The sequence below is a fragment of the Tursiops truncatus genome, chromosome 18 (assembly GCF_011762595.2).
Source record: "Tursiops truncatus isolate mTurTru1 chromosome 18, mTurTru1.mat.Y, whole genome shotgun sequence".
Lineage (NCBI taxonomy): Eukaryota > Metazoa > Chordata > Mammalia > Artiodactyla > Delphinidae > Tursiops > Tursiops truncatus.
In genome coordinates, this window is record NC_047051.1 from 1,486,396 (window position 1) to 1,506,770 (window position 20,375).

General features: G+C 44.0%; 2 protein-coding genes across 5 annotated transcripts in view; both read right to left on the reverse strand.

Annotated features, from left to right (window-relative positions):
- Positions 1-10,365, reverse strand: part of ZDHHC20 (zDHHC palmitoyltransferase 20) — a 73,183-nt gene extending 62,818 nt beyond the window's left edge. For 2 of the 3 annotated variants that reach the window (XM_019936899.3, XM_019936898.3), the window contains exon 1: positions 10,159-10,363. In XM_019936899.3, coding sequence (XP_019792458.1) covers positions 10,159-10,276 — 118 coding nt within the window. In that variant the 5' untranslated portion in view covers positions 10,277-10,363. Of the gene's footprint in view, positions 1-10,158 lie in introns of all 3 variants that reach the window. The other variant, XR_012327501.1, reaches the window with a different exon arrangement.
- Positions 10,366-19,144: 8,779 nt separating this feature from the next.
- Positions 19,145-20,375, reverse strand: part of MICU2 (mitochondrial calcium uptake 2) — an 82,361-nt gene continuing 81,130 nt past the window's right edge. For both annotated transcript variants that reach the window (XM_019936894.3, XM_019936893.3), the window contains one exon: positions 19,145-19,804. In XM_019936894.3, coding sequence (XP_019792453.2) covers positions 19,700-19,804 — 105 coding nt within the window. In that variant the 3' untranslated portion in view covers positions 19,145-19,699. The remainder of the gene's footprint in view (positions 19,805-20,375) is intronic.

Here is a 20,375-nt window from a genome sequence, read left to right on the forward strand (position 1 = left end):
GCCTGAGATGTAAGGAGGGCTGGCTGGCTGAAGCAGAATGAGTGAAGGAAGAGATGAGTCAGAAGCAGGGGCGGGCCAAGGCACTAAGGGCCTCACAGGCTCCGGAAAGAGCTCTGGATTTCATTAAGAGCAAAGGAGGAAGCCACTGGAGCATGCAGAGGACTAAAGATCTTGACTTCGACTTTAAAAGATTCACGCTGGCTTTTTGGAGGGTGGGGGAAGAGCGGACCGTCAGGAGGCCAGGGCACGTGTGTACATGACGTGTGCCGCAGCCACGACGCCACACCGCCTTTCTTAACGCTGACACCACTGTTAACATTTTGGTGTGCTGGCATTATTTCCTTCAGGTGCTGATGACATCCTTTCCGTGCAAGTGGTTTAAAAGGCTTCCCTGAGGACTTCACGTTTAATAAGCTCCTGTTCAGTTAGTATGTTAATAATCACTGTCCCTCCTACGAGTCCAGCTGGGTGGGCCACAGTTCACGTTAGTGAGGATAACGCAGCACCGGGAAGAGTGAAAGAACAGAGAGAAGAGAGACGTTTTAAAAACAATTAAAAGAAATCCTTATCATCAAGACTTACGGATCTCTGTCTTAGAGAAATCGCTTCTTCATGAAACCATAATCCCCATTATTTGTGACTATTTCAGTTACTTAAGTGTAGGTGCCCATCTGCTCAAGAAGATGTGCCGCATGTCTCAGCAGTATGTAAATCTGTGTAGCTTATCTGCTCCCAGGAATAGCAGCAGGTACTAATCTTCTTAAAGTCCCACGTGATGATGGTGTGGCGAGCTCCCCCCTTTGACAACAGTTCTCCCACATGCACACTACTGACACTATCACAAGCTCATAGCAAAACAGGAACCCACTTTTACAACAGGATCTTCAAATGCAGCCAGTTTTTTAAAAAGTGTGAGAATGTGCTCCTTCACTCACTGAAGACTGTGTGTGGGCATGGGGGGAACACAACGCTAAGAATTAAAAAAAACACTTCCTGCCGAAAAAGGGAAGGCAAGAAAAAGTATGCTCGAGGCTATTTACATCTTTCCCCACCCCCAGTAACATTTGAAAGCTTACCCTGCTAAGAACCTTACGTGATTCTGTAAGACAGGCATTACCCCGTTTTATACCATAGGGACAAATTCAGAGGCTAAATGAGTTATTAAGATCATTCGACAAGTAAAAAGGTACAGCAGGGAGGCCAGTGTGCAGCTGCAGAACAACTAAAAGAGTGGAAAGGAAATGACGTCAGAGACGTAATGAGGGGAAGAGGCCACAGTAAGGGCGTTAAGAGCTCCACTGAACAAGAGAGGAGGCCAGCCAAGGTTTTCACTAGAGTGACAAATCTGGTGTTAGTTTTAAAGGGATCATTCTGGCTGCTTTGTGGAAGATAGGGTACAGGTGGGAAGATCGGGGCGAAATGAGGAGGAAGAGACAAGACATAAGGGTGCTACAATAAAATAAGTGATATGGGCTTCCCTGGTGGCACAGTGGTTGAGAGTCCGCCTGCCGATGCAGGAGACACGGGTTCGTGCCGCGGTCCGGGAAGATCCCACACGCTGCGGAGCGGCTGGGCCCGTGAGCCATGGCTGCTGAGCCTGCGCGTCCGGAGCCTGTGCTCCGCAGCAGGAGAGGCCACAGCAGTGAGAGGCCCGCGTACCGCAAAAAAAAATAAAAAAATAAAAATAAAGTGATAATGTGGCATAACAAACCAGCTCAAACTTAGTGACTTTATTATCATTTCTTCTCTGGCCGCACAGCACATCATGCAGGATCGTAGCTCCCCAACCAGGGGCTGAACCTGCACCCCCTGCAGTACAAGTGTGGAATCTTAACCACTGGACCACCAGGGAAATCCCCCAACCTTAGTGACTTTAAACAACCACCATTTATTATTTCCTACGATCGCGTGGATCAGCAGTTCAGGCTGTGATCTGCTGGGCTGTTTTTCTACTATAGCTGCAGTCAACAGGCAGCTAGACTGGGGCAGGAGCTCATCCACACCTCAGGCACTTTGGTGCTTAACTCATCTTGCCTTGGCCTCTCTCTCCATGTGGTCCAGCCTGAACGGTGACCAGAACGTTCCAGAAGAGTTAACATGAAAGATGCATGCTGTTTTGAGCCTAGGCTCCAGATCTCACACATCACCCCCACCACGTTCTATTAGTCAAAAAAGTACAAAGCCAGCCCAGGTTCACTGGGTGCGTAAACAGACTCCACCTCTTGGGAGGAAGTAGAAATTATTGTGGCCACGTTTTTCAACCTACTACACACGACAGAGATCATGGTGGCTTGAAGAAATATAGCTGCAATGGTGGTGGTGAGAAGCAACTGGATTTTGGTACACTTAATGACAGGATTTGCTGGTTAACGGGATGTAAAATGACTTTTCAACCAGGGAATTGAAAGGATGAAACTGCCATTTACTGAGCTAAGATAGGAGGCGCAGTTCAGCAGAGAGAAAAAAACTCAAAGGAGCTTTGTTTTGGACAATAAGTCTGAGATGCCTCTAAGATATATGAGCAGAGATGTCAAGTAAACAGACATTAGAAGCTGGAGTTTAGCATGTGACGTCTTCTTTGCCACAAAGTGGAAGTGACCAGCAGAGAAAAAAAGTTTTATCCATGTGACTAGGGCATAATGTTGTTCTTCCAAATAGTCTAACCTGGTTTCTAAGTTGTCCAGCACCTCTTCCATCTTCCTTGACTTATAAGAAAGCACTAAAGGCCCAAAGAAGGTTCAGTTTATATGGAAGAAAATATAAAAGCTCTTTTTGTTCGTTTGGGCTTGGGTTTTTTGGGGTATTATCTACAGAGTTCTCTCAGACCAATCTGCTTTCTAGTATCAACAGAAAATGCTACCAGATTAAATCACTAGCAGTCATAAGGAAAAAAAAATTGTTCTTCAAAAAAAGAAAAGAAAAAGGCCAGGATAATGAAGAATGCAAATAATGAAGTTTGCAGAACACTATAGCTTTCTTTTTTTTTTTTAACAATAGCTTTCAAAAGGCAAGTTATATAGAAAAGTATTACACTCCAGGTCTAAAAACAGATATGAAATAACAAAATTAAAACATTTTAAAAAACACTCTAATTCATGTCATTCCTATAATTATGTCCTCTGTTGAGGATGAGATTTAGGGAGCCAGATTTTTTCAAAACAGTATCATCATAATTTCAAAGAATCATTGTTTCAAAATCCAAAACAGAGACTGCAGAACCAATAAACAATATCATGTAGCCTTTAACCCCAAAGAATGTTGAAATATATGTTGGTAATTATAATTTAATTGTTATTGTGGATGTTTGTTCAACATATTCAAAAATGATTCAAGTGAGTTTATAGGAGTATGATTCCATTTGATTCAACACGTATTTATTGAAAGTCTACTAGTAACTAGATTCTCTAGTGGATACAAAGATGAACAGGACCCAACCATACTATAAATCTTAAAAGCAGGATTTTTAAAATACTTAAACGTAATAAAGTGTATGGTTTTTATTTATATTCTAATTCAATGCACAAGTGACCTGTGGAGGCTTACTAGAAATATATTCTTAAATAAAACTGCATTTTAGAAACAGAAAAATACAAATTAGAATGTGAAGTAGAGAATAAAGGGAGAAATACTGATATATGCTACAATACAGATGAACCTCCAAAACATGTGAAAGACACCAGGCACAAAAGACCACTTACTGTTTGACTTCATTTATATGAGATGTCCAGAAAAGGCATGCAGAGACAGAGCGTTGATTAGTGCTGCCTGCGACTGGGGATGGGAACAGGAATTAACCACAAATGGTCACAAGGGATCTGACTGGGGTGATAAAAAATGTTCTAAAAATGGATGGTCGTAATGACTGCGTAACTTGGTTAAGTTTTCTAAAAATCACTACAAATAAATAAATTTTATGGTATGTAAATTATACCTCGATAAAGTTGCTTTTTGAAAAAAAGGCAAAATAAAAACTTTTACAGACATACACAAGCAGAAATAACTTATCACCAACTGACCTGCATTACAATAAATGTTAAAGAAAGCCCTCAGGCAGAAGAAAATGACACCAGTTGGAAATATAGATTTATAAAAAAGAATGAAGTATACCAGAAATGATAACTACATAGGTAAACATATAAGATTTGTTTACTTATTTAAATATTTTTAAAAGATAATAAACTGTCTAAACAAAGTAACAGCAATATAGTGTTAGTTTCATAGCATATAAAATGCTGACAGCACAAAGGCTACGAGGGAAGAAATGGAAGAACGCTTTTACAGGGTACTGTGCGTGAACCGGTATATCAATGGAAGGTGGCGTATGATAAATTAAACATGTATGCTATAAACCTTCAAGCAATGACTAAAGTAAGAGTTACAGCTAATAAGCCAACAAAAGAGAGAAAACAGAATCATACAAAATCATTTAAAATCTTTTGAAAATTGATTAATTCAAAAGAAGGCAGGACGAGGAGGAAAAGGGAAAAAAGAACAGACAGGACAGATTTTTTAAAAAGCAAATGATAAGACTTAAAGTTACCCATATCAACAATCACGTTAAATGCAAATGGTCAAAACAGGCCAATTAAAAGGCAGAGGTGGTACAGCACGGTGATATCGCTGTATTTGAGAGTTGCTGAGAGAGTAAATTTTAAAAGTTTGCATCACAAGGAAAGAACTTTGTAACTATGTGTGGTGATGGATGCTAACTAATCTTGTGGTGATCATTTTGCAATACATGCATATATTGACTCATTATGCTGGACACCTGAAATGAATGTTATATGTCAATTAAAGCTCAATTTAAAACAAGAAAACAAAGGGCAGATATTTTCAGACTGGATTAAAAAAGCAAGACCCAACTATATGCTGCTTACAAGAAATGCATTTTAAATATAAAAATTAAACAGGAGAAAGTAAAAGGACATACCATGCTAATACTAATCAAAAGAAAGATTAGTGGACATGTTAATATCTGCTAAAGTAGATTTCAAAGCAAACAATATCACCAGGGATAAGAAAGTCACTTCATAATGATAAAGGGTCAATTCATGAAGAGGACACAACAATCCTAAACATTTTATGTACCTAATTACGGAGCTGCAAAATACATGAAGCAAAAGCTGAGAGAACTACTAGGAGAAAGAGACAAATCCAATTATTGTTATACCTCTCTGAGTAATTAATTGATAAAACAAATAGAAAGTCAGCAAGAACACAGAAGATTCAAACACTATCAACCAACCTGCCTTAACTGACATTTATGGAGCATTATGACATAACAGAATACCCAACAACAAACAACAAAATACACTGCTGAATACAGAATACATTTTTCTCAAATGCACATGGGACGCTTCAAAGACAGACCACATTCTGGGCCATAAAACAAGCCTGAATATATTTTAAAGGACAAGTCATAATTCTTAAAGGACAAGTAATTCTGACCACACAGAATTACATTTGAAATCAGTAACAAAAAGAGATCTGAAAAATCCCCAAGTAACTGCAAACTACATAGCATACTTATAAAATAACCTGTGGGTCAAAGGTGAAATGAAAAATGAAATTAGAAAATAATTTTAACTGAATTTAAATGAAAATACAATACATCAACATTCATGGGATGTGAATAAAGCAGTATTTGGGGTAGATATATAGGAGTAAACACTTAAAAAAGGGCTCAAATCAATTAGTTCAATTTGCATATTGAGAAACTAGAGAAAGAGCAAGTTAATCCCAAAGTAAAAGGGAAAGGGAAATAATATAAGACAAGAAATCAGTGAAATAGAAAACAGAAAAACAATAGAGAAAAATAAGTGAAATCAAAAGCTGGTTCTTTTGAAATCAATAAAATACATTGGAGTCAACTGTGTCAAGACAGTGTGCTCAATGTTGATGTTTAAGCTATTTATCTTGTCTCTTTCTAAATCTGAAGAAACTATGCAGGAAACATAGGAATTATTAGATACATAGATTCAGAGGTTACCGTTCTATCCTACATATCCTCTGAAAAAAGATAAAAGGCATACCCATCCTTGGACAAACCATACAGATCTTCCAAGTAATAGTTTTCTCAGAAGTAAAATAAAGGGATTGAATTAGATCATCTCTAAGATCTCTTTAAGGTCTCAGATCATCTAAATGCCAAATAAGAGGTACACATCTACTACTAACAGCTCCCAACGACCTGATAAAATCCTAGGAAACTGTACTAGCACTTTCCCCAACAATAACCAGCTTGACCAAGCTGGAAAAGTTGGTCAATCCACCCATAACTAAACTCATATGTCTGAATATTAGCCTTGAGGAAAAAAATGAAGGATTTCAGTTTAATTTAAAATCAAGGGGGCTTCCCTGGTGGCACAGTGGTTGAAAATCCGCCTGCCAATGCAGGGGACACGGGTTCGAGCCCTGGTCCGGGAAGATCCCACATGCTGCGGAGCAACTAAGCCCATGTGCCACAACTACTGAGCCTGTGCTCTAGAGCCCGCAAGCCACAACTACTGAGCCCACGAGCCACAACTACTGAGCCTGCGTGCTGCAACTACTGAAGCCCGTGTGCCTGGAGCCCGTGCTCCGCAACAAGAAAAGCCACCACAATGAGAAGCCTGCGCACTGCAACGAAGAGTAGCCCCTTGTCGCCACAATTAGAGAAAGCCCGTGAGCAACGATGAAGACGCAACACAGCCAAAAATAAATAAATAAATAAAATTTTAAAAAATAAAAATAAAATAAAAAATAAAAAAATAAAATCAAGGACCAATATTACTAATTACTCCATCGTTACTTCTCCGCTTTTCACCCCGTGAGATGGCCATCTCAGATGCATTACTTCTTACTCAACTTTATCCTCAATATTACTCCTACCAGTAATAGGAGTTGCTGATTATATATATTTCTATGTGTATGTGTATATATGTGTGTATGTGTATGGAATTACAGAATTAAGAAGTTATAGAGGCTAGGCTGGAACAAGGGCCTCTCATAAACAATTTATTTTTTCAAATGTCCTACGGTGGGCCATGCATTTTTACCATCTGAGATATTTAGGAACCTTCAGCTACTACCTTTCAGGAAAAAATTACCTTATATAAATAATTATAGATAAGACTGAAATCTGCCCTGAGTGTCCAGATCTGGATAATCAAGTCCACTACTCTTGCACAGTAGTTAAATATAAAAGCATGGACCCTGGAGCCAAACCACCTGAGTTCCAATTCTGGTTATGCCATTTACTAGTTGTATGACCCTGCACAAATCACTTAACTTTTTTTATTATGAGAATTAAATAAATTAACATATCTAAAGATACAATTATCATTCTCTCCCATCTAATTTGATAAAGAACACCAGAAACAGAGAAAATTCTGTAAAAATTATTGAAACAGCACTTTAAATAAAACTCACACTTCACTCAGTTTAAAGCTCCTATAAAGTTATACATTGATGTATCTCAGTAGGATGGTCTGTGCTTATACAAAAATAAATTATACATAAGTAGCATAAAGGACAGTTTTAGGGCTTCCCTGGTGGCGCAGTGGTTGAAAGTCCGCCTGCCGATGCAGGGGACACGGGTTCGTGCCCCGGTCCGGGAAGATCCCACATGCCGCGGAGTGGCTGGGTCCGTGAGCCATGGCCGCTGAGCCTGCGCGTCCGGAGCCTGTGCTCCGCAACGGGAGAGGCCCGCGTACCGCAGGAAAAAAAAAAAAAAAAAAAAAAAAAGGACAGTTTTAATGTGAGAGTGAATGAGCTTTTACGCTCCACCATGTAGGCCAGTGACACTGCACAGCTCCCAAACGCTCCCTAGTTAAAGTCTGACAACTTAGAAACAGTAAACGCAGTCCCTATGTAAGACCTGTCACCACTGAGTATTTCAAAATTCTGCCAAGCATTTGGGCCTTAACTGTTGCAGAATGTTTTAACTTAATGAAATCCTGGGGGTGTGATCTCTAAATGACGGGCCTAAAGCCTAACTGATCTCCTAAGAGGGCAACCACTTAGCTCTGCCCCAATTCCCCATCGTGGACAGAACAATTACAGTTCCAGTGACCCTCTTGGCTCACGAAAAGTTATATGCAGAGTGGAAAGATGTGGGTCATACCCCTGTAGCCACTCAACAGCTGTGTGACCGACCAAAGGACCAGTCTCATTCCCTTCATCTGTAGAGACACCTATGCTCAGAGGCATGAAAGGGGTAAAGGGAAGAACGATGGAATGTTCCCCCCTACTAGCACATGCACGTTCCTTTCCCTTCATGTTTTCTTTTTTTTTTAAGAATTTTTTTTTTGATGTGGACCATTTTTTTTTTAAATAAATTTATTTATTTTTGGCTGCGTTGGGTCTTCGTTGCTGCGCACAGGCTTTCTCTAGTTGTGGCGAGCGGGGTTACTCTTCGTTGCGATGTACGGGCTTCTCATTGTGGTGGCTTCTCCTGTTGTGGAGCACAGGCTCTAGGCGCACAGGCTTCAGTAGTTGTGGCACGTGGGCTCAGTAGTTGTGGCTCGCGGGCTCTAGAGCACAGGCTCAGCAGTTGTGGGCACAGGCTTAGCTGCTCCGCAGCATGTGGGATCTTCCTGGACCAGGGCTCGAACCTGTGTCTCCTGCACTGGCAGCCAGATTCCTAACCACTGCGCCACCAGGGAAGCCCTGATGTGGACCATTTTTAAAGTGTTTATTGAATTTGTTACAATATTGCTTCTGTTTCGGTTTTTTGGCTGCAAGGCATGTGGGATCCCAATCCCAGCTCCCTGACCAGGGATGGAACTCGCACCCCCTGTATTGGAAGGCTAAGTCTTAACCACTGGACCGCCAGGAAAGTCCCTCCCTTCGTGTTTGATGTCACCTTTTGATATGTATGATAACCATCTACAGGTTAAATGTGCAGTTTCAACATAAACGCACATTTTCAAGTAAAGCTTCAGAACCTTTACTTTAAAACCACTATGGAATTAGAAGAGGGAGGGAATAATCTCTGATAGAAATAAGATTGGTGGAATAAATCTTATTCCCACTTCAGAGTAAATAGGTATGGGACTTCCCTGGCAGTCCAGTGGTTAGGACTCCGGGCTTCCACTTCAGAGGGCACGGCTTCCATCCCTGGTGGGGGAACTAAGATCCCGCAAGCCAGAGGGGTGCGGTCAAAAAGAGAAGGTAAAGTATCATCACCAAGCTGTTGAGGGTCCCATGATCATGATCACTTTCTGTAAGTAGCTTTAAGAAATACCTAAATCTGGTCAATTTTAATTGATGCAAACATCTTCGGCAAACATTTTGGTATCCAAAAGGATGAAACTAAACAATCCCATGCAACAGATGAACTCCATTATTATTTGCAAACGTATTCCACAACTAATTTATTCTAGATCTACTTGCAGGGATAGTTTCCCTGAAAATTAAATGTTTTATAGGTACAAAATAACTTTCTCAAACGTGGATATTTTCATTTAAAAACCTGCTCTCAAAACTTCTGAGCCAAAGCAGTCTCTCTCACGTGCAGAACTCGGTTTTAACCAAGTACTTATTCGCGAGCTGTACCAGCGCAGGGCCCTGACCCAAGGGTCCCGATTCTGCCCTTCCAAGTAGAGTGGGTGGTGCCACTTCTTCCCATTCAGACAATTAGCATCTACCTCCTATGCCTTTTCTCCGCTTAAGGTATACACTGCTGGGCCCTTCAGAAAACTGCAGACTCGGCGTAGACCCAGACGAGATCATTCTGGGGGACCAAGGCACCAGGTTTTCCGACAGCACGGACCGACACGAGCGGCAGACACGCCGAGCGACGCGGAGGAGGCCGGCGGGTCCGGGGAGCGGCGGCTGGACCACGGCCCCGGCGTGGGCGCTCCGCGGCGACCCTCCGCCCGCGCTCAGGGCCCAGGGCCGAGGAGAACGCCCTCGGAACCCAGGCGGAGGGAACGTCAACTCCGCAAACAGCCGGGACACAGAGGCCGGGCCCAGCGGCCGCCGCTCCCTCGCCTCAGAAGCACATTGTGTCTAAGAGGTTGGACGCCGACCCGAAACACACGGGCTGAACCGGGCCCCGCGGCCGGGCTCGGGCGTACACATGCGACCGCGGGGGAGCGCCCTGCCCACCGAGTGCGCCTGCCCGGCGCCGGAGGCCGCGCCGAGGGGCCTCACCCCGCCCCGCCCGGTACTCACACACGCACAGCTCCACCACGTACGCGTAGTAGGACCACACGACCACGAAGGTGATGAAGAGCACCGGCACCCAGCCCACGGTGCGCTGGCAGCAGCGCCAGAACGTGCAGGGCGCCATGTTCCGCCGGCTGCCTCGGCACCCAGCTGCCCGGGGTGGCGGGGCGCGCCAGACCCCCGGCGGCGGCGACGGCGGCGGGGGCGGAGGCAGCAGCAGCAGCGTCTACTCGGGCACTCCCCGCGGCTCGGCGCCCCGCCCCCGCCTCCGCCCCGTCCCCTCCCCGACCCGCGTCGCGCCCGCGCCCGGCCCCGCCCCCGTCGCATTGCGTCCGCTTCCACCGCCGCCGGGGGCGGGGCATGAATGGGCGTGGCCTGCTCGGCGGGCGGCGGAAGGGGCGGGGTAGCGGGCGGCGGAAGTGAGCGGAGGGAGCGTGCAGGCGCAGTGTGCAGCGTCTCCTGGCGGCCGGCGAGGGCGTGGCGCGGCTCTGGCTGACTGAGGCTCCCGTGGGAGGCTCCCCGCGGGGCGACCGCGCCCACTCGAGCTGTGGCCTCAGGGGCCCCATGTGCGTCTCATTTGGGACCCCCGCCCTTTGAAATAATTTGCTCGTGTTTCGGGCGGAAGCCCTCCGTTTTCGGAGATGGAAATCGTAGGTGCGTGTGATTTAGGATGGAAGCCGTGTAGTGTGTCAGTTTGATTTGAAACCCAAATTTAAGGTTGAGTTGTGAACGGGTAACAACCCTCTCCGTGCCCGGCAAAAACTACTGAAATTTCCAGAATTTGTTTTTACCTGGCGAATCTAAACAACGGCTGTAGTCATTAACGCCTGTAATCATTAAAGAACCTTCAAGTTTCGCTGCTTGCAGATTCGCGGGAGACAGATGACCCTGTTGAGTGAGTCCGTGACCTTGGCCTCTGGGATTGACCTTGGCCTCTGGGATGGACCTTGCCGCGGAGGGAGCACAGGAAGGGCAGGCACTCATCCCTGCCCAGGGCGTGGACGTTCATCTCCCCGTACCGCGTTCTTCTTTTTCGTGACGAAAGCAGATGGACAACGCCTGTTTGCCAGGCCCTAAGCCAGGTGGTCTAGTTCATGTAAAGGGGACAAATCATGTCCCAGCCAAGGCGGCTCCCCCATACCGCCTTGTGGGACAGCTTCTTCCTTCAGGACCGTGGCGTTCAACAGAGCCTGGAGGACATAGGGCAGCTCTCCGTCCCGGAAGTGTGCAGCTGCCCTGAGGACTGCATCTGCAGAGTCCCCACTGTCACCGCCACCCAGGAACTCCAAAATGACATTTTAAGTTCCCGTTCCGAGCTGAGGGCTGGGGAAGAATAAGGGCAACTAGAGGTAGCTGTGAAACCATTAGACACAGTTTACAGAAGCCATGTAGCTATAAATATGGAGAGTGAAGAAGAAAAAACCCCGGAAACTCATAAATTTAGAATTAAACTACAATTCCAAAACACACACACAAATCTAATACTAAGAGAGAACGCAAAAAAAAAAATAATAATAATTAACAATAAGAACTTGAATTTGGGACTTCCCTGGTGGTCCAGCGGTTAAGGCTCTGCACTTCCGATGCAGGAGGGCTGGTCGGGGAACTAATATCCCACATGCCGCGTGGTGTGGCCAAAAAAAAAAAAAGAACTTGAATTCACTGAAAATAATTTTATGAAGCAGTCTTACAAAGGCTTTTAAAAACAGTATATGGCACGAGCTCCCTAGTAGTCTAGTGATGAGGATCCAGCACTTTTACTGCCGTGGCCTGGGTGTGTGGTGTGGCCAGAAAGTAAATATAATAAAAACAGTATATGGCATGCCCAAAGGGGTAAGTGAAAAAATAATTTCCATCTGAAAAGAACAAAAATTTTTGAAACAAAAGAATAAAAATTGGGATAATAATAAAAAAGAACAGGTGGATTTTAAAAGTAACCATTTAGAAATCTTCAGAATATTAAAATATTGTCAAATTTAAAACTCTGAATAGACAGATTCTAATCTGGACACTGGAGAAGAGGGATTTAGCAAGTTGGAAGATGGTTCTAATTCATCCAGAACACAACACAGAATAATTTTTAAATATGAAAAGCATGGAAGATATACCGGCAGACTTAAACATACATTTATGATAAGCGTTCCAGAAGAGGATGAGAGGAATGTCAAAGAAATGAGTTTTGAAAAGATTAAGTATGAGAATATTCCAGAACTGAAGAAAGACATAAGTCCTTAAAACCTAGACACAGAGTAGTGAAACTATAAACATTTAGAATAAAGAGAAAAATCTTTAGGATTTTTCAGATTCCAGAGATAGAAATCAAATTTCCTTTGGTAACCAAAGGAACACTAACTACACTGGCAGCTGACTTCCCTCTCAGCGATAACAGATGCCAGAAGACAACAAAGTGGTATTTTCAGTGCTGAGAGAAAGTAATTAATATCCCTAAATTTTATAACCAGAGAAATGATCACTTAAGAGCAAAGGCAAAGTGAAAAGGCAGCCAATGGAATGGGAGAAACATTTGCAAATCATATATCTGATAAGGGATTGCTCTGCAGAAAATGTAAAGAACTGGCCCTTCCCCTCCCCCTGGCATCTCCCACCCCTCCGTCAGACCTGGCCTATCTCTGGCTCAGGGGAGCCTTCCCTTAATCCCTGTCCCTGCCTGGCTGCTAAGGAATTGGTCCCAATCTCACAGGACCAACTTTTCCCCAGACCTTGACTTTACTGAATGTAAAAGTAACATTTCCACTACCCATCCCTTAAACATCAGAAACGCTCCATCCATCAGCAGAGATGGGTTCCAGTTTATGGTGCCTTTTCCACCCTTTTCTTTTTTCATCTTTTTATTTTGAAACAATTTTAAGTTTGCAGAAGAGTTTTTAAGATAGTAGAGTTCCTATATAGCCTTCACTCAGCCTCCCTAATGCTAACATCTTATAAAACCATGATGTATTTATCAAAACTAAGAAATTAACATGGATACAACACTTTAAACTACAGGCTGATTTTTACCAGTTTTCCCACAAATATCCTTTTCTGCCCCAGAATCCCACTTTGCATTTAGTCGCCACATCTTCTTAGTCTCCTCCAGTCTGTCTTCCTTGCTTTGCATGGAAAAACACTTTCAAAAAGTACTGGTCAGGTATTTTTCAGAATGTCCTTCAATCTGGGTTTGTCTGATGTTTTCCCATGACTAGACTGCGGTTGTGGATTTGGGGAAGAAAAGCACAGAGATGTGTGCCTTTCTCATCATGGCAGGTGGATGTGATGTTGACAAGCCTACTGTTGACGTTAGCCTTCATCACGTGCTTAAGGTACTGTGTCCACTGTAAAGTCACAATTTCCCTTTCCCTGTACTCTGCATTAGAAAACAGTCGTCAAGTCCAGCCACATTCAAAGGGAAAGGAATTAAATTCTACCTCCTGCAGGGAGGAATGTCAAGGACTTTGTGGCCATCTGTTCAATTTTGGGGGAGGTACTTTGAGGCTATGCAAATATCCTGCTTCTCTGCAAAGCTTCTCCCACTAATTTGAACATCCATTGGTGGCCCTTGGCCGCACCAGGCCTTTTTCTTTTTCTTTGCTGTGTAGTTGACTAATGATCTGTTTGTTGACTAATGAAATGCAGCCAAAAAGTGTGTCCAGAGACTCAGCTGTCACGGTGGGATGACAAATAGATTCCTGACCCTGATGACTGCAAGAGTTTCTGGTTTGGTTAGATCTGTATTGGCTCATCTGGAATCTGTCCCCAGAAAGCTTCCGGGCCACTGGTTCACTGATCGGTCCAGGCACATGTTACTGACTGCATTTAGGCTACAGGGAAAGCCTGGGTGTGGCTGCTGCCTCAGGGAACATTGACTCCCTACCAGAAAAGAGCAGGTTTTTAAGAAACATTACGCAGCTCTACTGTCTGCATTGCTGTTATCTCTCTATGATTGTTCTGGATTGAGAACTGACAAGTTTCTGGCAAACAAAGGCAGAGTGGACACGCCATTCCAGACAGGAGAGGGGCACAGGCCAAGCTCTTGAGTGTGTGTCTGTGCGTGTGTAGGTGTGTGTGTGTGTGAGGGGGTGTCAGTATTTGGAACTGCCCTGTAGTCATTCAGCCTCTCTATGTTAAACCCCTGTATGATACACTCAGGTACTTCTCCTATGTATGATTATTTAATTAAAGATAGTTTCCCCAGACTGTGAGCTTTCTGAAAGAGGGACTAGGTCTGTTTTGCTTCCATGGTGAGCCCAGCACACAGTCGGGCACAGAAGAGGCACCGAATCATATTAATTGACATAACCTGGAATTAGGTGTGTCCATGCTTTCCCCACAGTTTTCTCAAACTCCCCATGACTCTCATCACAGAAGCAGTCTTGTATACGGTGGTGATGTTCTTAGTATTATTAGAATAGCGTTAAAGCTTATTTATATCATGAGGTGAAGAAACATTTGTGGACCAGCCTAGGGATGGAACCATGATGTGGAACGCTAGTAAGGATAAAGTGACTTGGGCATAGTGGAGAAAAGATGGGTTGTGGTGTCAGTGACATTTGGATTCAAGCCCCGGCTTCCTCACTTGTTAGCTATATAATATCGTGGGATTTATCTAAGTTCCCTGAGATTCAGTTTCTTCTATCAGGGATAATAGCATCAATCTCACAGTGGGAGGGTTAGATGAAATTTTATATACAATGTATGTATATACAGGTATATATGTAAAAATATGTATATATGTACTTGTATGTATACAGGAACCTGTACATCTGTGTGTATATATACTAGTATGAATATACGTATACTCGTCTACCTATCTATCTTGTGTATCTATGGTTCCTGACGTATGGTCATTTTATCAGTTAGGATTCACATTAAGTATTTCGACAGAGAAAATTTACTACAAGGACGTGGTTAAACAGGTGTTAGAGAAGCAAAGAGCAAAGGGGACTGAGGTCCCACAGAGGAAGCACCTGCAGGAAGAGCCCCCCACCCCTGAGGCTGGGGCACAAAGAGAAGAGGGGCAGTGTGTTAGGATCCAGAAGCTTGAAGGAACGGCCCCGGGCTGCTTAGTGAGGGAAGCCTGCCAATGGTGCTGGTTGTCCGGGAGAACACAGCGATCTGGTTCTGGGAGTGCCAGAACGTTCACAGCAACCGGAACAGTGGGAGACTGGTACCAAGGGCTGCTAGGGTGCCGGCTGGGGCTCTGGGGACATTGGCAGGGCAGCAGCAGATGGGAGCACGGCCCAACCCAGCATCACAAGGCTGACTGTGTATGGGAGGGAGGGCTGGGAACAGAGACAACAGCTCAGCAACTAGCAAAATCACGGAACTTAATCTGTTGCGTTCATCACGTTAACCACTGCCTGGAATTCCATTGTACAACTCTAGCACAATTTATTTATCACTTTCATGGTGCTGGACATTCAAGCTAGTTCAAATGAATACAAATTAAATTGGTATTAATTGAGATGATGCTGCAATGAAAACTCCTTCAATTCCCTTTGGATTGTAACATTTTGTCGCTGGGGAGAGCTTGTATGACATGCTGTAAACCATAAAGGAGTTATTAATTAACACTGTTTTCTCCCAAGATTGAATGTCTAAATATTATGTAAATCCAGGTGTTATAAATGTTAGAAGGAAAATATTTTCTCCCGTTTCATCCTCTTGGAAAGAAAGCTTCCATACAGGGAAGTCTAGCACCTCGCAGAGTGCACTGGATAGAGCAGGTTCAATAGAGATTTGATACTAACGCTGCTGAAGAAATAACCTACCCCAAATACAATGCGTCACCTAGAGATTCCAGAGGTTAATTTCCTTCCTCACTGAACATAAGCAAACACAAATTTCATGTGAATGGGCACCATGGTAGTGCCCTGTGTTCATTTCTCTACGAGCTGGGGGATATTTAAGCAAGGCTCGTCCGGCCAAAGTCTCCTACGGGGCTCCTTCAATAAGTCATTTTTGAAATACTCTGTAATTTTCTGGGTATTTGCTTGGTTTTTCTGTTAAAGGTCACGCTTGGTGCTCAAGGAAGATAAACTATTTTGGAAAAGCAAGAGTGCCATCTTGTGGAACATTTGTGTTGCAGTTCTTTTATTTTAAAGGAGCTGCCGGGCTACGTCCCCGGACGGGCAGGGTTCTCCTCATTTTCTCCCTGAATCTCATCTTTCTGTCTCATTTATTCTACGGCACTGGGATGCTATTGGTGTCAGTTTGCCCCCAGCTTTTGAGGACGTGCCGTTTCCCTTAAACACACCTTAGCTCCTCGTCTGCCCTGTGCTGCCTTTATCTACTTCTCTGTTTCCTTCTTAGCATCAGACTCTGATTTTGCTGTTTGCTTCGTACCTCCCCGGGGAAGATCGGGGAAATTTCTTTAAAAATCCACGTAACCGTTACAATTTAGAGGGAAATCCCTGCCGCTTAGGAGGAGAGCGGGGCGACCGTGGAGTTGAACAGCTCTCCAGAGGTCAGGAATCCTCCGCTGAGCACCAGCCTCTGTCCCGGGCTGACTGGAGGTCGGCTCAGCTGCTCACCTTGTGCTTTCCTTCGGAACAAGGTCGGCAGACAGGGCGGCGTCTGGAGAAAGGCCTCACGGGTCACTGAGAGGAGGTTCAGGCGCCCGTACTGCAGGGCAGGTGCCGCCTTTTCTCCCTTCTCCTTCCTCCTGTTCATCACCACCCGGGCGGAGGTGAGGGGTGGCGGGATACGGGACACTCGGAGGCTTAGAAAAGAGAAAAGACCCGGGGCTACAGGGCCTGGCCGGCTCCTCTCTGCTTCGCCACGTCTCACCGAAAGTCTAAAACGTGCCCCAGTAAGAGGAGGAGAAAATAAAATATACAAATCAAATGAGAATCTTTTCCATAGCTGTTAATTTAGGGAACACTTTCAGATATACTGGTGACAAAGGGTTACATATGGAGAATTCTTGGAGCAAGTCCTCAGTGGGCAGCCGACTTCTTGAAATCGCCCCTGATCTCTGGCGCTGAGTCATAGACCTGCGGGCCCCCGGAGACCCCCAAACTGGTCTCAGCCGTTAGACTCTCCACGTGGGGAGGAAGCACCCACCCTCGCCGCCCTCTGGGAGCAGCAACCCCCTTTTGATAAGCCTCCTTCTCTGCCCCCTCCAGCCCTGGGGGTCAAGGAAGCTGCGCGCGTTCCGTACAGACGCCACCCTTCGGGGCACACATGATTGGCCAGGGGTGGACCCTGGCCCCGGCGGCAGCCAAGCAGCACTTCCCTGGTCCTGCGCTGGGCCTGGCGCAGCCAGAGAGGATGGAAGTGACGCACAGAGCAAACGGTGGTGCGGGCCCCGGTGGGTCCTTTAGTATAGTAGTGTCTGAACATGTGCATATTGATTATATGCTATTTTATTATAAATTAAAAAATATAGGTTAGTGCTTTATGTTATTAAAAATATGTAAGGTTATGTTACGTATAAATTTCATTTCAGGATAGTATAAGGGCATTAGAAAAAGAAATTAAAAAAAAAATCGTGGTGGTGGGGAAAGGATATTAGGTCTCACCTGGTGGAGAACCAAGATGTAGATATGAATCCCTTCTTGGCTTCTGACATTTCCAAATACTTTTTCTCAGCTATTTACCACTGGTTAACCTTGTCCATATCATACATTGTTTTTTAAAAATAGCTTCTTTAAGGGGCTTCCCTGGTGGTGCAGTGGTTAAGAATCCACCTGCCAATGCAGGGGACATGGGTTCGAGCCCTGGTCCGGGAAGATCCCACATGCCATGGAGCAACTAAGCTCGTGCGCCACAACTTGTGAGCCTGTGCTCTAGAGCCCGTGCGCCACAACTACTGAGCCCACAAGCCACAACTACTGAGCCTGCACTCTGGAGCCCGTGCTCTAGGGCCTGTGCTCCGCAACAAGAGAAGCCACTGCAATGAGAAGCCCATGCGCTGCCATGAAGCGTAGCCCCCGCTCGCCGCAACTAAAGAAAGCCCACGCGCAGCAATGAAGACCCAACGCAGCCAAAGATAAATTAAAAAAAAAAAAAGCTTCTTTAAGATATAATTCACATACCATATAGTTTACCCACATAAACAATTCAGCGTCTATTGGTGTATTACAATACTGATTTTTAAAAATTACGTTAAAAAGGATATATATGTATATACACACAAAATTGCCCTTTTAACCATTTTAAGTGCACAATTTAGTGGCATTAATTAAATGTGCAAACATCACCATTATGCATTTCCATAATTTTCCATCACCTTAAACCCAAATTCTGTAACCATTAAGCAGCAATCCCCCATCCCCTGTCCTTCCCAGCCCCTGGCAACCTCTAGTCCACTTTCTGTCTCTATGAAGTTGCCTATTCTAGGGACCTACATAAGTGGAATCATACAATACTAGTCCTTTTGTGTCTGGCTTGTTTTACTTAGCATAATATTTCCAAGGTTTGCCTGCACCTGTCTTGGAATCAGCTGTTTATCCAGAGAGTGGAACATGTTTTAAATATTTGCACTATTCTTGAGAAGCATATTAAAAAATAATTTTTATTTGCCATATTTAAAATATTTATATTTAATGCCAATTAAATTCTAGTACAATTTTAAACATTCACCCATAAACCACTATATCCCAAGAGACCCTTATCATGTGATCAAGGTTCTCCCGATCACACTTTTAAAAAAAAATTTATTTATTTATTTTTGGCCGCAATGGATCTTTGGTGCGGTGCATGGGCTTATCATTGCGGTGGCTTCTCTTGTTGCGGAGCACGGGATCTAGGCACTTGGGCTTCAGTAGTTGTGGCATGCGGGCTCAAAAGTTGTGGCTCATGGGCTCTAGAGCGCAGGCTCACAAGTTGTGGCACAGGGGCTTAGTTGCTCCGTGGCATGTGGGATCTTCCCGGACCAGGGGTCAAACCCGTGTCTCCTGCATTGGCAGGCGGATTCTTAAGCACTGTGCCACCAGGGAAGCCCCCCAAAATGTAGTTTTAAACAGTACATATAAAACAAAATGCACCTCAGTAATTTTTTATCTTTATAAATACTTTATTCTGTTTCCAGAACATTCCAGAATACTGAAATTTACATATTACTTTAAAGACAACTAATATACAGCTCACTGAAATAAAATGTACAAGAAGTCTATGAGATGTAAGGTACAGATAAGAAAGCCTGAAATGTTTTAACTTAATTTGCCCTACTAGGAGCATCAGGACTGCAGAATTGATCCTGGCCTCACGTCAGTGACTCTTCCTGTGCGCCTGTTGACTGCTCCAGAGAACGTGCTGTGCTGCTGTGTTGACACCAGTGAATGACCAGGTTTTCCATCTTATCAAAGTGTTACTTCAATCCTAGGCTTTGGACAGAGTCCACTGTCTGTTTTTGTAAAAGAATACTTTCTTTTTATGAAGTTCTGTAATGAAATCTTACTGAGAAATTATTGAATCAGAAAGCAAATACAAGGCATCTTTATATTACAAAGGAAATCAATGAAGACTTAAGAAGATAACCATCTAGTACTTTAAGAAATCCCCAGTTCCGACACTTGGAGCAACGTAATTCCCACATTATGTTTTTCTATAAAGGACCTCTTCCTGCTTGTTTCCAGACTTCTTTCACTCCTTTAATGCTTTCTTTTTTCACACATTTCCAGTATTCTTGTATACTGAGCTGTTGCGGCACCTGTTAACCAAAAATGAAAACGAAGGGTCACAGTCTGCGAGTTAAACCCGGTTCACACGTGCTTGTCACTGCACAGTCCCACATTCCTCCAGAAAGGACTGGAGGTGATGGCGCTGTGAAGGTGACTGCAGCAGACTGTAAACTAAAGGTAAAGGATGAGAAGTGAATGTGAGTGCGAGTATCCCAGGGTACCGAGAGAATAGAGGCTCCTCCCCAACAAGGAAACAAAGACTTTGTGTGGCTTTCTTTCATATGTTGGTTTTAAAATGTAATTATTTCATAATGTTTTTGGTTTTCTGGTGAACTTCAGTTAGCTATGTGGAACAAAAATTATAAGCCTAAAACTTTGACCTACCCTTGGCTAAAATTAAAAAGAAAGAAACCGTAAGTCACAATATACTTGATGAGAAGCCTTAAGAAGAAACAGTGGGTTGGCCAAAGAGTTCGTCTGGGGAAACACGAATGAACTCTCCGGCCAACCCAATGATATGGTGATATATAATATACTGTAATTCTCACGAGTACTGTGTGGCTACGGTTTCTCTCAGTTAAAGGAGAAGCAAAGGTTAGA